Source organism: Trichoderma breve, chromosome 5 (assembly GCF_028502605.1).
Source record: "Trichoderma breve strain T069 chromosome 5, whole genome shotgun sequence".
In the NCBI taxonomy this organism is placed as follows: Eukaryota; Fungi; Ascomycota; class Sordariomycetes; order Hypocreales; family Hypocreaceae; genus Trichoderma; species Trichoderma breve.
Window position 1 is genome coordinate 3,589,494 of NC_079236.1, and position 18,991 is coordinate 3,608,484.

The 18,991-nt window shown below is 47.8% G+C and overlaps 6 protein-coding genes across 6 annotated transcripts; 1 reads left to right on the top strand and 5 right to left on the bottom strand.

The window, feature by feature from the left end:
- Window positions 1–115: 115 nt before the first annotated feature.
- T069G_08702 (PAN domain-containing protein) lies at window positions 116–1,573 on the bottom strand (the record flags this gene model as incomplete). The annotated part of the gene is made up of 1 exon (XM_056175912.1): window positions 116–1,573. One exon carries the CDS (start codon window positions 1,571–1,573, stop codon window positions 116–118), a length of 1,458 nt encoding a protein of 485 aa, XP_056026861.1.
- Window positions 1,574–3,118: 1,545 nt separating this feature from the next.
- Window positions 3,119–7,539, top strand: T069G_08703 (ankyrin repeats (3 copies) domain-containing protein; the record flags this gene model as incomplete). Its single annotated transcript, XM_056175913.1, has 7 exons — window positions 3,119–4,154; window positions 4,319–4,900; window positions 4,943–5,159; window positions 5,214–6,175; window positions 6,380–6,694; window positions 6,767–6,820; window positions 6,914–7,539. 7 exons carry the CDS (start codon window positions 3,119–3,121, stop codon window positions 7,537–7,539), a joined length of 3,792 nt encoding a protein of 1,263 aa, XP_056026862.1.
- Window positions 7,540–8,125: 586 nt separating this feature from the next.
- On the bottom strand, window positions 8,126–8,569 carry T069G_08704 (uncharacterized protein; the record flags this gene model as incomplete). Its single annotated transcript, XM_056175914.1, has 1 exon — window positions 8,126–8,569. One exon carries the CDS (start codon window positions 8,567–8,569, stop codon window positions 8,126–8,128), a length of 444 nt encoding a protein of 147 aa, XP_056026863.1.
- A 1,031-nt stretch (window positions 8,570–9,600) lies between these two features.
- T069G_08705 (cytochrome p450 domain-containing protein) lies at window positions 9,601–11,271 on the bottom strand (the record flags this gene model as incomplete). The annotated part of the gene is made up of 2 exons (XM_056175915.1): window positions 9,601–10,678; window positions 10,757–11,271. 2 exons carry the CDS (start codon window positions 11,269–11,271, stop codon window positions 9,601–9,603), a joined length of 1,593 nt encoding a protein of 530 aa, XP_056026864.1.
- Window positions 11,272–12,636: 1,365 nt separating this feature from the next.
- Window positions 12,637–13,862, bottom strand: T069G_08706 (zinc-binding dehydrogenase domain-containing protein; the record flags this gene model as incomplete). Its single annotated transcript, XM_056175916.1, has 5 exons — window positions 12,637–12,884; window positions 12,942–13,244; window positions 13,311–13,351; window positions 13,394–13,658; window positions 13,718–13,862. The coding sequence occupies 5 exons, from the start codon at window positions 13,860–13,862 to the stop codon at window positions 12,637–12,639; spliced, it is 1,002 nt and encodes a 333-aa protein (XP_056026865.1).
- Window positions 13,863–15,695: 1,833 nt separating this feature from the next.
- On the bottom strand, window positions 15,696–17,720 carry T069G_08707 (r3H domain-containing protein; the record flags this gene model as incomplete). The annotated part of the gene is made up of 4 exons (XM_056175917.1): window positions 15,696–15,757; window positions 15,810–16,646; window positions 16,713–17,304; window positions 17,361–17,720. The coding sequence occupies 4 exons, from the start codon at window positions 17,718–17,720 to the stop codon at window positions 15,696–15,698; spliced, it is 1,851 nt and encodes a 616-aa protein (XP_056026866.1).
- Between the last annotated feature and the right edge of the window lie 1,271 nt (window positions 17,721–18,991).

The window sequence follows — 18,991 nt, forward strand, 5'->3', positions numbered from 1 at the left end:
CGCAGCGCAGATTCCTGAAAATGAAATGCTGCCAAAGCTTCCAAGCAATATTCCAGAATCAATGTCTTGACTGTTATGTATTCTGTATCACTCAAGTTCCTGCAAGTTGTCAAAATTAGTTAGGGAGGACGCAGTCGCGGTCGTAAAAGACCCAGGTTGCGGCACTTGGAGTGCTTGACTCTGCTGCGGACTTGGCAAAGAGCCAACAGTTGCCATTATCTGGTTTGTACTCGAATGAAAGACACTTGGTATCTTTAATACAAGTAGACTGACAGGACTTAAGACTGCTCTCTTTGCTTGATGTGTAGAAACTCGATCCATCGCGGTTCTCTCCACAAATAGGGAGAGGGCATTCTCGATCATAAAAGAAATAGGTTCCCGTAGTGTCGTTTTTTGTCTTTGCTATGGCTACAGGCCTCTCGTATAGCCAGCATCTACCGGTAGAAGGCTTATACTCTGACGAAGAACATTTATCGTCATTTTTGCAGGCAGACTGGCAGTCCGATACGCCGCCCGTGACAGTCAATGATTTGTAGTATGACGATCCATCGCCAGGTACCTTGCATTGCACAACGGGAGGTAAAACAGGGCAATTGCGATCATAAAAGAAATATGTTCCTGTGGTGTCGTTTTTGGTCTTTGCAGTTGCTACAGGCTCTGCGTACAGCCAGCATCTGCCATTGGAAGGTCGGTATTCGGATGAGAGACACTTTGGGTCTTTGGTGCAAGTATTTTGGCAATCACCAACGGTGTTGACAGTTGATGATGTGTAGTAAGACGATCCATCACCAGGTATATTGCATTCAGGATCGGTAGATACAACGGGACAATCGCGGTCGTTGAAAAAGTATGTTCCTGTAGTATCGTTTTTCGTCTTTGCTGTTGACACAGGCTCTGAATATAGCCAACAGCCACCGTTGGAAGGTTTGAACTCGGAAGAGAGACATTTTGGATCGCTGCTGCAAGTGTTCTGGCAGTCACCCATGGTCTTCACCGTCGTTGAGCTGTAGTAGGATGATCCATCGCCTGGAACGTTGCACTGCGGATCGACTGGACAATCGCGGTCATAGAAAAAGTAGGTTCCTGTAGTGTCGTTCTTTGTCTTTGCCTGTGATACAGGCCCGGCATACAGCCAGCAGCGACTGTTAGAGGGTCGGTATTCCGATGAGAGGCACTTGGCATCGTTCTTGCACGCAGTTTGGCATTGATCCAAGGAATTCACAGTGGGCGATGCATAATAATCCGACCCATCGCCTGGGATGTTGCATTGCGGGACCGGTGGTGCGGCCAGGCAGTCTCGATCGTTGAAGATCCAGGTCCCGGAGGTGTTGTTTCTCGTCTTTGCCTCTGCCACAGGCAAAGCATACAGCCAGCAGCGGCCGTTGGAGGGTCGGTATTCAGATGAAAGGCACTTGGCATCGCTCTTGCAGCGGTACTGACACTCGAGGATGTTGCTCACTGTTGATGAAGTATAGAAATCATCTCCATCGCCTGCCACTCCGCATTGGGGCGGTGAGGTATCAGCGCGAGCAGCAAGAGCCAAGGTGAGTACACCAACGGCAAATGCTTTCATAGTGTTGCAAATGTTCATTGAAAATAGACAATGTCAATTTGAACGTCCTTGTTGGAGAGAAGAAAGATTCCGGATGTTGTATTCAGTGAATGACGACGAGAAGGAGGATGAATGAGTGAAAAGCAAGCTGTCTATAAATATTCATCTTTCAATACCGCTACCCGAAGCCTTCAGTCTCTGTCTTGTGCTCTGACACAGACTGACTAGATATATTATGTATGAGTATGGCTCGTGGCGTAATATATGGCCGTTTCCTCTTCCTTATTACTAAGTCTTCGAGCAGTCTGTTTTAGACAGTACTCGTAGTAACTGTCTCACATAGAGACCTGAACCAATAGTGGTACCGACTCTCTACACATAAAATAGATAGTAAATTTAGCGCCCTCTTTACCCTTTTATATGAGTATCCGTAATAGCTTCTTCTGAATCACCTACACTCGAGCTTAGGTAATAAGTGTTTAAACGGGAGCAGAAGAGGTGAAGCCATGGTCAGAAGATGCCGACGCACAGAAACAACCTAAGCAATACTTCTTATACGAACATTCTTTAACCTCACCATCTTTAACCCTTGAGAATGACAAAATGACAGGAATAGAAGAAAAGGCTATGCTCTGTAAATTCCTAGACCAATGGTCATTCGCCCTCGGCATCGGAACTCGTTCCGTCTTTGATTCAGAGTGGCATGTCAATTTTAAGATAGACCGAAACAAGAATGTCATCCGACCAGCTGAGAAATCTGTGAGTGGCCGGGCTCTCGGTATAAGGGCTCAGAAATCCGTACTATTGTCCCGCGTTATGCCGTGTCTTGGATAGTTTCACATACCTCTGGGGCATATTACAGTAGAAGTTAGAATGAACACCGATGGTTTGGTAAGGATAGAGCAATTGTGGCGTCAAAAGATGTGAGGGCCTGAGTATCTGCGCCGGCGATTGATTGGGGTTGTAGGAGGATTGATGGGTGATGTTGGACATGAACGATTTGTATGCGTTAAATGCTTTGTTTCTTTGTGGGCGTTTAAATCAATATACTAGTTCAATCTGTAAAAGGAGTAGTGTGTGTATGCTTCCTAGTCACCTAGCAAAGAATGTAATGTAATGACAGGGGTAAGATAGTATCAGAGTCTACCTAGCTAAGGCCACACGATTCACATGCATCTCTTGAACAAAACAGAATGAAAACCTCAATAGCGATTTCTGTCTCTTGATTCTATTTCCATTTCATTCAAGCACGGTGCGATGAGAATTATCGCTGGGCGAGGTACGCTGGCCAACTTATAGCTTCCCACCCTGCACTACCACCAACAATATCCTAGGCTGGTGGTTTTTGGTCTTGCTGCCTAACAAGGCTGAGTTGCAAAAGGCGTTTTCCTTGGGTCGCGGAAGAGCTTTGTAATTTAGCATGAGGCCGGTCAGCAATCGACAAGGCGACCAAATACATACATTAAAATAGTTCACTATCCTTTCACCGCCTCTACCACTCCATCCCTATTGAACACATCGTATCTACGAGCACGCGATTTCCCTTGATTTCTACATCTTCTCAACATGGCGGCATCTGGAACTCACTTACATCGAGACTACACCATTGGCTGGGTTTGCGCCCTGCGCAAGGAGCAAACTGCTGCAACCGCCATGCTGGACACAATACACGATGATCTGCCAAATCCGCCCAGCGATCCTAATGCATATACGCTAGGGTCTGTTGGGAAGCACAATATAGTGATTGCGTGCCTGCCAGAGGGTAGATACGGTAATAACGCTGCCACAACCACAGTGACATGGATGGTATCAACTTTTCCCTCTGTCAGATTTGGCCTGATGGTTGGAATTGGCGGCGGCATCCCAAGCAATGGCGTCCGACTGGGAGACGTCGTCGTCAGCAAACCTGACAGTTGCTTTCCTGGAGTGATTCAATGGGACCGTGGCAAGATTGAGCGAGGCGGCACAATTGAGCATACCGGTTCGCTCAACAACCCTCCCACTGCACTGCTTACATCCCTTGCAAAATTGGGAACCAAAAGAGAATTGGAAGGATCCAAAATACCAATTTATCTTGCTGCCATGGGAGAAAAGTGGCCGAACTTGGCCGCAAAGTATACTCGATTGGAATCCTTACGCGATGTATTATTTGCAGACGACTGTCCTCACGTGGAAGGCCCTCCTATAGAAGATTCAACCAAAGGGGCTCATATTGACGATCCTGAAACAGAGGGAGATGAAGATGAGGATACCAGAGACTGCAGATTTTGCGACATTACCCAAGCACGAAAGAGAAAACTAAGGGCTACACGTATCCATTATGGGCTCATCGCATCTGGCAACATGGTCGTCAAGGATGCTCAGTTCCGGAACTGGCTAAATGAGAAGTTCAGCAGCAAGATTCTCTGTGTCGAAATGGAGGCTGCAGGGTTAATGAACGACTTTCCCTGCCTTGTGATAAGAGGCATTTGTGATTATGCGGATTCACATAAAAACAAAGCTTGGCAAGAATATGCTGCTGCCGTTGCTGCGGCTTTTGCAAAAGAGCTTCTGATGGTGGTCCCAGCACATGCTGTGGAGCAAATGGATAATATTGCATCGAGTAAGCCATAATTCCACCTGCATTGATTCTCTCCTTGCTTTGCCAAAGACAGAATCATGCCAATTCCACCGAGAATACTTCGAAGAAACCTGTGGTGTAGGCATTTCAGATATCTATCCCTCGTCAGCTTAGTGATGCTAGGTTTCTAACCACTTGTCAATTAGATGTATCAGGCATCAGAAGCGACTTAACACTTGCAGTAGAGTGCCTTGTGGAATCCAGGGCCCACAGAAATGACCAGAACGATGTCAAAACTCTTGAATGGCTCAGCTCCCTTGATTATGGAGCTGAACATTCCGATACTTTGAAACGATGGCAGCCTGGGACTGGCCAATGGTTTCTAAATTCTGCTGAGTTCAGAGAGTTTATAGAAACAAAAAAACAGATGATCTTCTGTTCCGGTATACCTGGGTCAGGTAAAACTGTCATGGCCGCAGCAGTGATCGACTATTTGCACAAACAATTTAACAAGAACTCGAGAGTCGGTATCGCTTATTTTTATTTTAATTTCAAGAAATCCGACGAGCAAACCCCCGAGGCCGTCTTTTCGTCTCTGCTAAAGCAATTAGTTCGGCAGCAGCCTTATCTCTCCGAAAATGTGAAATTGCTTTATGAGACACATACGAAAAACGAAACGCGTCCATCGCTGATGGAGATTCTCCAGGCTTTTCAGGAGGCTGTTGAAACATACTTGGCAGTCTTTATCGTTATTGATGCAATCGACGAGTGTGCGACGTTAGATGACTGTAGAGAGATCATCTTGTCCAAAATGTTTGATTGTGCCGTAGCACCCAACCTGAAACTTTTTACAACGTCGAGACATATTCCTGAAATATCCGACAGATTCCAATCTGCTCTACACTTAGAAGTTGGAGCGACTGAATCGGACATTCGCAGATATATAGATAGCCGCCTGGCCAAGTTACCGCGAACATCATTTATCAGCCAAAACAAGAGTTTACAGGAGGAGATTAAAATAAGAATTAACGCTGTCGTCAGCAAAATGTACGTATTTCACAAAATCACTTGTTATGAGGTATCATCTAATTCTCTTGAAAGGTTTCTATTAGCACAACTTCATTTTGACAGGTTGACGGAGTGCATGACGCCAAAGGCGGTTATGAAAGCTCTAAAGAGTCTTCCTACTGGCTCCGACGCATATGATTATGCATACAGTGCCGCCATGGATCGCATTAACCAGCAAGTCTCAGGTCGAAGCGAATTGGCTATAAAAGCTCTCTCTTGGATCACGCACGCAAGGAGGCCACTTTCCGTCTTCGAGCTCCAGCATGCCCTTGGCGTAGAGGTTGGAGAGAATAAATTTGACGAAGAAAATGTTCCCCAGGTAGAAGACATTGTGTCAACTGCTGTTGGGCTGGTGACTATTGACGAGAAGAGCAAGATTATTCGACTGGTGCATTACACAGCGCAAGAGTTCTTCGAACGGACCAAAGAAAAATGGCTTCCGGATGCAGAGACCTATATTGCTGATATTTGCAGCACTTACCTCTCATATTCCACTTTCGATAAGCCATGCGAGCCGTACCAGTGCAAATTTCGAGGAAGGGTGAAATCATATAAACTATATATGTATGCCCTCGTGAATTGGCGGCACCATGTTACAGCCTCAAAGTTCAGCCGGAATCAAGTCAACTTTCTCAAAAATACATCCAGCTTTTACGCATATCTTCAGGACTATCAGTCACACGTGGCAAGACATCTACCATGGCCATTTCGTGATTTTAAATATAGTACCAATCTTCATTTTGCCGCAGCGCTAGGGTGGAATAAGATCGTTACACATTTGCTCAGAGACTTCGCCGATGCAGACGTACGGGACGACTACAACTGTACACCTTTCTATATGGCTGCTAGTGGTGGCCATTCTTTGGTTATGGAAACATTGCTAAGCTTTGGCCAAGTTGATATTAATGTTATATCGAGTTGCTCCAGATATACGCCACTCATATGTGCTGCCCAAGGTGGCCATTCTGAGGCTGTCAAGCTTCTGTTGGACACTGGTAAAGTCAATGCTGGATTTGAATGCATAAACAAGAAGACTGCTCTTTGGTACGCTGCTGTTGGCGGCCATGATACCGTCGTTCAACTACTATTGGACTCACGGAACTATGATACAGACATGATCCGTGAGATACATTCCTCGGCTTTATTAGGGGCTGTCATCATGGAGAAAGAAACTATCGTGGATCTAATTCTCAACGCAGGAAATGCTGATATCAACGTCCAAACCACATCATTCTACTCTCCATTCTGTTGGGGTCCTCGCTCTAATGTCAAATGTTCAAATGATACAACCTGGGTGTATCCGAAAAGCAGGATGGTGGGGTGGTTTGAGGATATTTTATGTCCTGATCCTGCAATTGATTCACTGAAACAATTTAAAATACCGTCACATCTTGCAGCAGATGGAAGATTCGATACGAATGTTAGGGACGAAAGTCTCCGAATGCTGCTCATGCGTGCTGTATCAGCAGGGAGGAAAGATGTTGTCAGATATCTTCTAAACAAACGCGCACTTGGTATTGATCATGGAGACCAAAACGACAGAACATCCCTGCATCATGCCACGGCTAGTGACCGCCGTGAAATAGTGGAGTTTCTCATCAATGCCGAAAACGCCAATATTGACATAACAAACGAAGCAGGTGATACTTCTCTATGCATTGCAACCAAACATGGTCATAACTCCATGGTACGACTGTTACTCAAAGCCCAGGGTGTCGATACAAATGTCAAAGATAAGCATGGTAGAGATTTATTGTCTCTTGCCGTCGAATGGGGGAACGTTGATACCGCCAAATTCTATCTCGATACAGGGAAGTTTGATGTCAATACTAGGGACCACTACGGCCTCACGCCACTTATGTTACGCACGAAAAATGCCATTAAAGGCCCTGAAATAATCCAGCTGTTGCTTAATACCGGTAATGTCGATATTGATGCTACCGACTTTGAGTATGGACGAACAGCGCTCTTGTGGGCAGCCTATAACGGGTATTTGGAATCTTTTACAGCCTTATTACAGACAGGCTGGTTTGATATTAACACGAGGGATGTGTGCGGCTTTACCGCATTTACAATTGCTACCAACCGACAAAACACACGTATCGTCGAATTCTTGCTGGATCTAGATAAGGTTGATCTCTATACAAGGGACTATAAGCACAAGAGAACGGCGCTTATGTGGGCAGCTCATACTGGCTGCAGCGAGGTTGTTGCCTTGCTATTGAACTCTGGCAAATTTGATATCGGCGATGTGGATGCAAATGGTCTCGACGCAATTGAGATTGCAGCTAAGCGAGGAAATCGAGAGAGTATCAAGTTACTCAAAGATGAGCGGGATGCTCAGATAAAACAGCCGTAGATTTGTGTTGGACAAAATACTGACATCAATGAGAAGACTAAGTCGCAGATAATATGATGTTACAATCGGGGAGATTAATCGATGACCAAGACGAAGAAACAAAGAGGTACAGAAACGAAATGGCTGCTGAGATCTCTCAACCATCTACTGGTAGGTAAAGGATTAGCATAGCATCGGGCAGATGAATGGATATATACAAGAGTTCATGTACACCATGCCTAGCTTCATTTAATATCTCCCCGCTGAATATCGTACATATTCTTAAGTATATCCATATTTTTCTTTGATACTCTCAGTCTTGAAAATGTGGACTTCGCTATTGGCGAAACACCAAACCAAAATCATTATTAATATTCATCTACGCTGCATAAAAGATGTCATTCCCCTTAATGTAAAGGGGGCGGTAATTCACCTAGCAGCGAAGCATCGCTCTCCTTCCACGGATAATCTTTCTTAATCCGCTTTATTAATTTTGCAACTTTTCAACTTCTTAGACCTATAACGAACAGGAATGGTTTCAGCTTTGCAATAATACCCGCCTTAAATTATGTTTCATCCGTCACCATTTATGCTGATACCCCGGATTTTAAAGTAGGAAACCAGTAAAGATTCCAGAAAACAATATAGCTCCAATAGTGATTCCAGTCTTCCACGAAGTCATATCACCATTATACACCCCAGTTGCTGCATTCGTAGCTGTTGGAGCTGCAGTCGCAGCACAAGCAGCGCAAACAGTCGCCGAGGCCATCGTGCTTACTCGTGAAAGAGCGCTTGGTGAAGCTGGCCCGTCACCGGTGCACACACTGATTCCCATTTCATCATAAAGGCAGTCTCCAACTTCAGTGCGATTTGGGCCGTTGGAAACAATTGGGCAAAAGGCACCGCATCCAATAGTATCGTTGGTGTAGTACTGGACGACAGGAGCTGGGCCGCAGCATTTTTTGAAGGCAGCGACCATGGAGGTGGGATCAGAACTGACGATACTGCATCCGCCGACTGGAAGAGAGACATTGAGTGGTGTGCAGGCCATGGTCGAAGGTATTAAGATTTCGATAACGCAAGTAGAGATTATAAATATAATTAGAAACAGAATTAGAAAAATTACTTTTGATTTATTTGCCAGTGCTGAGGAAGAGACTTCTAGGATAGGCAAACATATATATAGACTTCAGAACACCGATCCATAAGTAGGCTTACTTTCGAATAATACAACTCGAATAATAAAAGGGGTCATATCATAGTAATCTATTCGCCTAAAAACATTGTTCGTTGTGCTTACATCGTGAGTTTGAAAGCAACAGGTATTTATAGTAAAAAATACTCAGGGGGGCTGGCTGGGTGCCAACAGGGTTCTAAGATGCCAGAGGTGCCAGAGGTCCCAAAACAATCAGCATATCTCTACGCCTATACAAAGAATAAAAGCAAGAATCCCTGAGCGACTTCTACAACAATCTATTGATAGCAGATACTTTATAGTGACCTAGATGAATAGATATATATGAATAGATATATCCATTAGGCACCCAAGAATCGCCCTATAACCACACCAATTCACCAACTCGGCTTTAGAACCCACTGCATTTTCGCATAGCACGGGCAAATACTCTCATGTCTTTTTCTATCGGAGTTATATTGTGAAAAAGATACCTAATATCCGAAACATCTACTCCGTATGATTGTTTCTTTCATCGGAGTTATATTGAAAAAAAGATACCTGATATCCGAATTCCCACCCCGTATATACCGCCATATGAGGCCAATCCGCATGCACCACTGCCACAATTTCCTCGATATTTATTCCCGTATCTAGGCATATTATTACTATAATCCGCCGGTGCCCCTGCTCCCTGCCGACGCTTTCGCACTTCCTGCTTCTTTTTCCCATTCATCTCAGCATGATGATAGTCGCATCTGACCTCCGCCGCGATTTCTTCATATTGTTTCCTTAACCAACAGCACACCACGCCCTTCTAATTCTCTATTATCTGAGCAATGGGAAGTAACAATCAATATAAGAATGATTTTGGTTGCGTCCACATGCTATGGAAGATGCAATTCTCCTCAATGTGATGGAGGCGGCAATTCACCGAGCAGAGAAGCATCACTCTCCTCCCAGGGATGCTCCTTCTCAATACTCCTTATCAGCTCTGCATGTCTCTCACTTCTCGGAGTAATCTTGAATGGGAACGGTTTTGGCTTCGCAATAATGCCCGCCTCAAAATCCAACTTTGGCTCAATAATATTGCCGTGTTCGTCGGTCGCCTTGCTGATGTCGAAAACAGCCACGAGATAGGCCAAGTTGAGAAACAGTGAAGAGTCAGCGAGGTATCGTCCGGGACACACTCTTCTTCCAAAGCCAAAGACTGTCCATCGCGGGTCAGGCTCGTTTCGCGGCGCGAGAAAGCGTCCAGGGGCAAACGTGTCGGGGTCAGCGTAAACAGCAGGGTCGTGGGTGAAGCTCCATATGGATGGAAATATGTAGGCTCCTTTTGGCAAGTCGTAGCCTTTGTATGTCATGTCCTCAGACATGGCATGAGGGACGCCCATTGGAAGGATTGGGCACCACCGGAGTGCTTCGGATACCATCGCGGCAACATATGGCATTTGATCCATGTCAGCAAGCACAGGTATACGAGTGCCACCAGTAACTCTATCGATTTCTTCTTGGGCTTTGCGTTGGGCTTCGGGGAACATGGTCATGGCTAGGATGAAGCCGATGAGAGTTGAGACAGTGGTGTCCGCTCCACCTCCATATAACGCAGCAGCGGACCATTTAATTGTATATGCGTCAGCTTCGCTCGGCTCATCCGCATCACCAATACACTCCTGAACAAGCTTCGCGACATATGAGCCCATAATATTATGCTCGATCATTTGTTTGCGTACAAATTTATAAGGTTCGTTGATGACGGCGCGAATCTCCTTGCCATACTGATTAGCCTCAGCCTTGAAGCCTGTGCCAGGGAAGCCATCGGGAAGCCATTTCAGGGCAGGTATAAACTCGACAAGTCTTGTAAACGGAACGGAAGCACGGGAGAAGTTGGCCATCATGCGGTCAATCAGCCCAATTAAGGGGTCGGGTCCATGAGGATTTATGGTATAGCCGTATACGATTTTGAGGATAATTGCGCCGGCTTCACTGCCAAGGTGGATTGGTCAATTGAGCTCTTATCATGTCATGTAGGTTGCTTCAAAGTCTAAACATAACGTTACTCACGTTTCAAAGTGTTTAACAATCTTCTGAGGATCCTGCAGTGTTCGAAGCAGCAGCCGTCCAGCTTCTCGTTCTTGTATTTCCGCATACTTCGTCGCCAGGACCTTTGTGCCAATTGCCTTGTGCATAACTTTCCGCTGAGAAGTAAACCGCTTTTCCAACTGATGCAGGGAGATAAAGTCCCCAAAGCCACAATAGTTGGCAAACTGAAGAACAGGGCGGCCGGAAGATGTCTGGGACTTCTTTTCCATAATCTCTTGTGCGGCCTCTTTGTCGGCAATGAAGATCATGGACTGTCCCAGGACAGTGACGGAAGCAATTGGTCCATATTTATCGTTGATTGATTTCCAATGTACATGATCTGGCGTGCCTTTCGAAGGGAGATCGAGGATATTGCCGATCAACGGGAGACCTTTTGGCCCAGGGGGAAGATTCTTCTTAGGTTTCCGAAACACTTGATGGTAGACAAGGAATCCCACCAGAGCAATTAGTGCCTGGATAATGAGCGTGTTCGCCATGTCCACGGAAATGTGGTCAATCGAGGCCGACAGACATTAAGTGCCAGAGATGGAGCTAAGGAGCAGCTTGCTTTTTAGTCAAAGAGACGGTAGCATTTTCAACAAATATCCCTTCAGCTCTCTCCTCGTCTTTGATACCACTCCTAATACAGTATAACTCTATTGCACTGCATGAAATGCTTGCTAGTGGCGGATCCACGTTGCCGGGATGGCAGGATGCTATGCCGGCTGCTGACATGAATCGGACTTTTTGAGGTGTGTCGACGGGAAAGCCGTACTTTCTCGGGGCTAGAGTGAGTTATGCTGTCTCAAAGTGGCAGAGCAACAGACGGTGGGCATCGATGAAGAGATACCAAGCCCGTTAGCCTAAGCATCACCAATGAGTCCTTCATGATAGTTTCGTTGGAAAAGGAGGGTTTCGTCATGATTGGTAGGACGTCGAGTTGCCATATCCGCAACGTCACAGTAGAGGCGGTCTACAAAGAACTCGATCTTATTAGCAATGTGTTCAAAGTAGTTGGCCAAGTCCAAGTCCCATCGCGCGTACTACATACCTTGTCAAGAAAGACGGTGGATTCTCCAACACGGGAAGCACAGCGGGTCCAGGACAAGTTTCATGCAGTTTCATGCAGTTGACTTTGACTTCTTAAATTCTGACATGTACGATCTAATCCCAACTTGTTCACAGCTCTGCCTCCTGACGATCTGCAATGTCATACATCAACAGGGATCGGACCAAAACTCCGCCTCTTTGTAAAAACGCGGGTATCCCGTGTTATTTTAGTACTGTAGTATCAGTGGACTTCCGCCGTAGGGAGCGGGTTTTTTCCGCCAACTCGTCGCCCGTTTATGTTGACTAAACAGTTGGTGATGCATGTGATGATGCTCATTCCTGGTTGAGTCTAAACAAGTCTCTGGAAATATGCAACCAAGCCGCTGCTAGGTCGGATCCGGCACAAGGGTGATGCGCTATCCAAAGGACCGGACCGTCGAGGGAAACCCCGCAGTGAGACGAGCCGTTGATGAGACTAATCATGGGTAATAAGTGACGAGATTGTCTAGTGATGAGTTGTGATAATTCGAGGATACGTTAGTGGTTGTAGTTGAGGGAGGACAGGAGCACGTGATGGTGGTAATGTTGTCCAAAACATCAAAAACACATATATCTTGCCTATCTCTGAGGATACATCATCTTAAGATACGCTCTTCTATGCAGAGTTGTGGAGCTCTCAGCTGAGTTGTTCAGTCTACTCGCAGATACGACTGACCGAATCAACTGCATCCTCCTGTTGATCTCCCTCCGTCAACCGAATCAACTTCCTCTTTCCGCTGATCATCCTCCGAAGGCGAATCAACCCCCTCCTCCTACTCTTTACTCTCCTCCGCCACCCGAATCACAACCTTACCAAAGTGCTTCTCCCCCTTAACATACTCCATCGCCTCCTTCGCCTCCCCCATCCCAAACACCTTACACACAACTGGCCGAATCTCCTTCTCCTCATAAAACCCCACCATCTCCTCAAACCGATCCCTCCCCCCATTCACCAACCCCTTCAACGTAACATTCTTCCTCAACGCCAAAACATTCACATTCAACCGATTCCACCCCTTCGCTTTATCCTTATCATCCCCATTCCCCCCATCATCACCTCCAGTATCATCCTCCTTACCAGAGACATAGCCGATACAGCTAATCGTTCCTCCGAAAGCAACACTAGCAAAACTCTTTCGTAGAGTCTTTGTCCCGCCCACTTCGAGAATGTAGTCCGCGCCCTTGCCGCCGGTGGCCTCCATGACGCCGTCTTGCCACTCCCAATACGTGCGGTAATTAATCGTGTGGTCTGCGCCGAGCTGTTTCGCTGCTTCGAGTTTTTCGTCTGAAGAAGAGGTGATGATGGTTTTGAGGCCGGCTGCCTTTGCGATTTGCAGTCCGGCGATGCTCACGCCGCCTGTACCTTGAAGCAATACCGTCTCTTTCTCGTCATCCTTCTTTTCATCACCGCTTTTTCCATAGAGTTCCAGTTCTTGGAAGGATTTACCGATGGGCCTCATCCAATTCAAGGCCATCCACGCCGTCACACTGGAAATCGGCAAGCAACTCGCCTCCTCGTCCGTCATGTACTTGGGAGCCTTGACCAGCGCCTTGGCATCGAAACACCGGTACTCCGTGAGCACACCTGGCAAAGGCCAACCCAGTCCAGATTCCATGTCAGATTGCTTGAGGGCGCCACGGAGGTGAGTCTGCAAAAAGACGGACATGACGCGTGTGCCAACTTTGAGAAGCGGCGATTTGCTCTCCACGACGGTGCCGCACATGTCAGAGCAGGGAACGATGCCAACGGGAGAATCAGTAGGCGTCTGGTGGTGGTTATAATCGCCGTTACAGACTGCATCAAGTCAGAATCATACTCAATGCACGGCCTCCAATCCAGTCGAGGAAACATACCCTCCAGATCTCGGTAATTCAGGCACACGGCATGAATCTTGACCAACACTTCTCCATCCTTTGGCACCGGCATCTCGCCCTCGACCAACTCCAGCTTATCCACTCCATCCAGCTTGCTCACCCATTGCTTGTTCGTCGGCGCCATGACGACTTCCCAGTCTTCAATCTCGTCTTGCCGAGTGTTTTGTGTTTGAACCTCTCTGGCTTCTAATGCGGGGATCTCAATCATAACCCCTCTTATCTAGTCAAACCTCGTAGATGTGCTAACTCATCCGCCGTTGAAAACAAAAATGTGTAAGTTTCTATTCAGAGAGAGAATCAAGATCTATGATGCCACGCGTCGGATGCGGGAAACAGTCTCCTTCTTGTACTACAGATGACAGAAAACCACCAGCCAATGGCACTCCAACGGGAAAAACGTACGTCATCTGTCGAAACTCTCCAAACCAATCAAGTAGAATCTCTCTCCACAGTTTAGCGGCTCCATCTCGCCAGGAACCGAGTCAGCTAGTTGGCACCTAAGCTTAAACTTGGATGCTGGACATAAGCATCTCCATTTAGCCAACAAAGAAGACAGAAGTCACACGACACACGATCAAAATTGCAGTAAAATAAAACATAAAAATATCAAAATGGAATTCCTTATAAAAATAGTAAATGATAAAAAAGCTCTTGATGGCACTAATACAACAACTACAGTGGTCGAAGAAAAAAAAGATTTACAAAAACTAACCAAAAAAACAGCGGCAAAGAACAAGAATAATTACTCGCCGTGTTTCTTCTTTTTTTCCTTCTTTCACAGATCCTGCTAAACCGTAGCCCTGTATGAGTTTATGAATTTGCCCGTCTTCTGGCATCAATGAAGATGCACCGAGTTGTTTCCCATCACCACCCTCCTTGTCTTCGAGAAAATAAAAATCACAAGATGAAGATGCAGTCCAAGAAAACATAGCAAGCCCAATGCTGCCACAGTAAAACGCCGCAGTAAAACCAGAACCCTCCTCTCAACAAACCCGCCCTTCTCCATTCGCGTGAGAGGGAATTGCCTCGGCAACAGAGACAAGACGTATTAATCAGCGCAAACAAGGACTTGCCCCAGTCAGAAACTCTCCCAATCATGCTCCAAACAGGGTTTAATCTTTTTTTCTTCCCATTTCTCTTTCTCTTTCCCTTTCTCTCCTCGCTTCCCACAAAAATGTTATCGAACCAACGCAATCATTTCCAACAAACACATCTCTACTCTCTCGTCCCGGCCTCCAATGCATGTACAAGAAAGCTGGGTTGTCTCAATTCGTCGTCGTCACGGTCGTATCTGGACGTCAGACATGTGGGTATTAAAAAAACGGTTTTTTTTCCTTTGGTTGGGTATAGGTACTGCTCGTCATCGTCGCCGAAGCCACTCCACTCAGTGCTTATGTGATGCGAAGCACGACGAGGTGGATTCGCTGCAGCTGTCTAGACGTAAAAGTCGTGAAAATAAATGTCATAATCGTCAAGAATCGGTCGTAGATCTGGTTGAAGGAGTACGCTTGAAGGGGGGGATATTCCAGGCTTCGCGCTCGGAAACGAGTCGTGACGTTTTCGTAACGGTTGCCCATTTGTCGAACAAAACTTTTTTTGTATCCTGATCCTGTTTTCCACATTCTCATCGGGGGTGGCATCATCATCATCAAAAAAACCAGCTACGGAGCGACGGAGGGTTGGCCCTGGTAGACCTCGGGGCTTTCCACCAACTTTGGGGGGAAATGTACATCGCCAATGTGGTGGATCGTCCCGGGTGGTTTACCAGGGACCAAACCCCCTCCGTCGTCCTGATGAAAATCAATATTACAAATCGTAAAAAGCAATGGGTTGAGTGCAAGGCGAGGGATGCGACGCAGAGAGCCTGGTCTAACCCCCAAAAAGGCAGTCCACCAACTCTCCCAGTGAGCCACAGGCATAACACATGGGAGAGCCAGTCAACGCATATCAAATTGGCTTAGTGGTATCTCGAAGCATTAGTAGAGCTGGTGCCAACACGAGCTCCATTGTCCGAAGAATCTGATCCTCGCGTTAGTTTATAGAAAAGACTAGTTGGACTCAATCAACATACCACTGCCGCGCTGCATGTGACCATTTGCTCGAGTACGACCAAAGCCGTTGGACGTCTCCCACTCAGGGCCGCGAGGCTGCCTCTCAGGGGCACCCTTAGTTCCGTTTCCGTTTGCGCTGGGCCGCTGGCTGCCAATAGCACCGGGGGTGCTGCGCTGGGCTTGCATTGAGTTCGCTTCAAAGGGAGACAGGCTCAGTCCACTGAGACCGCTGACCAGGCCGTTGTCATTCTTTCCACCAGGAGTGCTGGGATTGCCGCTCTGGGACTGGCTGCCGTTGCTGAGGTAGTCGCCAAATCGAGCCGTGGAGGTAGGGGCAATGCCGCTCAGGCCGCTGCCGGGAGCAAGATAGCTCGATGAGGCCTGGGACGGGCTGGGGGTAAATGAGCGGAGATCGGCAAAGCTCTTGGCGGCCCGGAGGTTGTTGGGAATGCCACTTCCATCTGGGCTTCCAGGAAGCTCTAGCGTGGGACCGTGTCGACCAACGAGATGGCCATAGTTGCTGCTAGCTGCGCGAGACTCCCTGTCGGCTGCAAAGTCGAATGTGGCAGCTCGGCTCAGGCCACGCTTGTGAACGTCAAGGCTGCTAGCAGGAGGCGTGTGGATGTTGGCCGTGGGCGAAGGCTGCTGTCTCTTCAAGACCGTGAGCTGTCGTGAATCAGCCTCGCCAATAGACTGGTGCTCAAGTCCCATGTGGTGGGCGAGAATGTGAATGGATCGGCGATGCTCAGGGGCAATTCCAGGGGGGAAGACCAAAATCTCTCGCGAATCGTCTCTTCGGAACATGGCGAGTTCTGTGTAGAATTCAAGGGTCTGGGGGTCATTCATATCAATATCACCTACAGATATACTCATTAGCATGTCACGAACAAAGGCACGCTTCGTTAAAGTAACTCAGAACTTACCGAGAAGAGAAGTAGCGGGAGCGGGAGCGGCGCTGGCGGTGCGAGGCTGGGACTGGGGCATGCCACCCAGAGATTGAAGCGAGCTCTGGTTGTGCAGCAGAGGGGCGCGGTGCTGCTCCTCGAGCTGTCCTCGGCGCTCCCTCTTTTCCCGTTCGATACGTTCCCGCTCAGCCTCGGGGAGCATCTTCTTGTACTCGACTCGCAGTTTGCGGCCATGGACATCCATTCCGTTCATCGCCTCGATAACAACGCGAGTATCCTCGGCGGATTGGAAGTTGGCGAAAGCGAGTCCTCGGAAAACACCATTATCAAAATGGTAGTTGAAAGCATAGGGCTGGGGAAGGTGCATGTCCAGCATGATGGAAGCAAGCGTCTCTTTGCGGACAGCAAAGGGGATGTTCTTAATGACGATGGCGGTAGGGATTAGCTGATCAGCATCGTTGCCGACAGATTGAAGACTGTTGGGGGACGGGTGAGATCCAGGGTTATCAACACGAAGGCCGCCGTTGTTCATAGATGCGCCACCGAGACCGTTCGAGTATGACTGAAGGTTAGGCATTCCCATCCCGCCATGTTCGGTCCAATTCTGCATCTTTTTAGTCAGCACATTTGTCTTTATTCTCGAGAGCAGTTTGAAAATGAACATACAGTTGGCAAAGCAGCTCGCCGGTTGACGCTTCGCTGCCTTCCCGGGCCATGCACGGCACCGCCAACAGTAGCCACGCCCGAACCGTTGTAGCTCCATGACTGGTTATTATCCATCATGTACCCAGGCATGCCGCCGGCGCCACCAATAGTGTCCATGCCTCGGCTGCCATAGCTGCTGGCCAGTCTGTCGGAGGAATAAAGGCCAGACGAGGGAAGAGGCGCATCGAAGGGTCGTTGGGTTTGTCGAGGCATGGTGAGGCCAGAAGCAAAGTTGGAGTAGTTTTGTCTCGAGGAACTGGGGGACCGGTTGGTCGCTGTGCCGTAATCAAGGTAACTCATGTCGTGAGGCTGCTGAGCCATGTCGCAAGATGCCGCAGGGGATGGTTGCCGCTATGCGACGCGAAAATCCTTCCAGAAGATGTAATGATACGAATTGAAATGCGCAATAAAACGGGTGGAGAAGGAACACGTAATCGATGAGGATGACGATGTTCCAATGCTGCACCAGAAAGATATACTCAAGAACGCGATAGAGACGGACGGTTAAATGGCAACATAGATGATGCACTTGGTCGGTTCGTTCAGTCGTGACGGTCGTAACGTGTGTTGGAGGAAAAGCCCAGGCCAACCCAGCAAGAGAGCAGTCGTGCAGAACGTGGAGCAAAGCTAGCTAGCTAGCTTCCTGCAATACGGGATAGGGAGCGAGGTCTATGATGGGAAGGGATTCTGGAATCCACGATCCTTGGTTAAGCGCTAGCTTTTTTCTCTTCTTTTTCTCTTCCCTCTTCCTATAACAGCGCCGCGTCGGAAGTGTGTGTGGTCAGGGCAATCTAGATGACCAGATCTGAGTCCTCGAGGGGGTTCTTTCCAAAAAAGCGTAGCTGAGAAGCCAGGAGCGTGTTGATGTATGATCGGATCTTGACAGACGATGAAGCCGACAAGATGCGCGAGAGACAAAATGCAAAAGCCGAGCTCTGTGCCTTAAAGTTTCGGAGCGTAACTCGGCAGAACCCGCGTCGACAGATGTCCAGGCAAGGCGGCAAAGCTGCTCTTGATGGCTCTTATGCGTCGCAGGCAGGGCGGAAGCGAACGGGACAGGAGAGATGGCCAAGGAGAGGAGAGGAGAGGAGAGGCAAGGCGATGAGGAAGAAGCAGAAGCAAGAAGCAGAAGCTGTACGACCAAAGTACGACCTCCGGTTGGCGAAGAGGGAGAGTCGGGTTGAAGAGCCAGGCTAAGGGAAGAAAAATTCCACGGCAGAGCATACCTAGTAATAACCTACTAGGGGGGAGGCTGTAGCCCCACTGGCGTAGAGTTGCCAGAGGGCCGGGGTACAAGCTGGATGATAGGGGCGGCCACCAAGAGGCAAGGTAGCACTGCTTTGGTGCATATATGACAGATTACGGCCAATGACAGTGCGCAGGCCCCTATTTGCAGCACAGCACAGTACGAGGCTCATGTTAGGTACCTTGCATGCATTGCCTGCGGCCTCCTTGATACGCCGCCACCTGAGCAGATGCAGTAGTATCGATGCTACCAGACTGCTACTTGACCTCTACAGTAATAGCAGCTGATTGATTAGGTACGGTACTGGACTAGGCAAGGTCGCCGCTTAGGAAACCTGTCTCTTGCA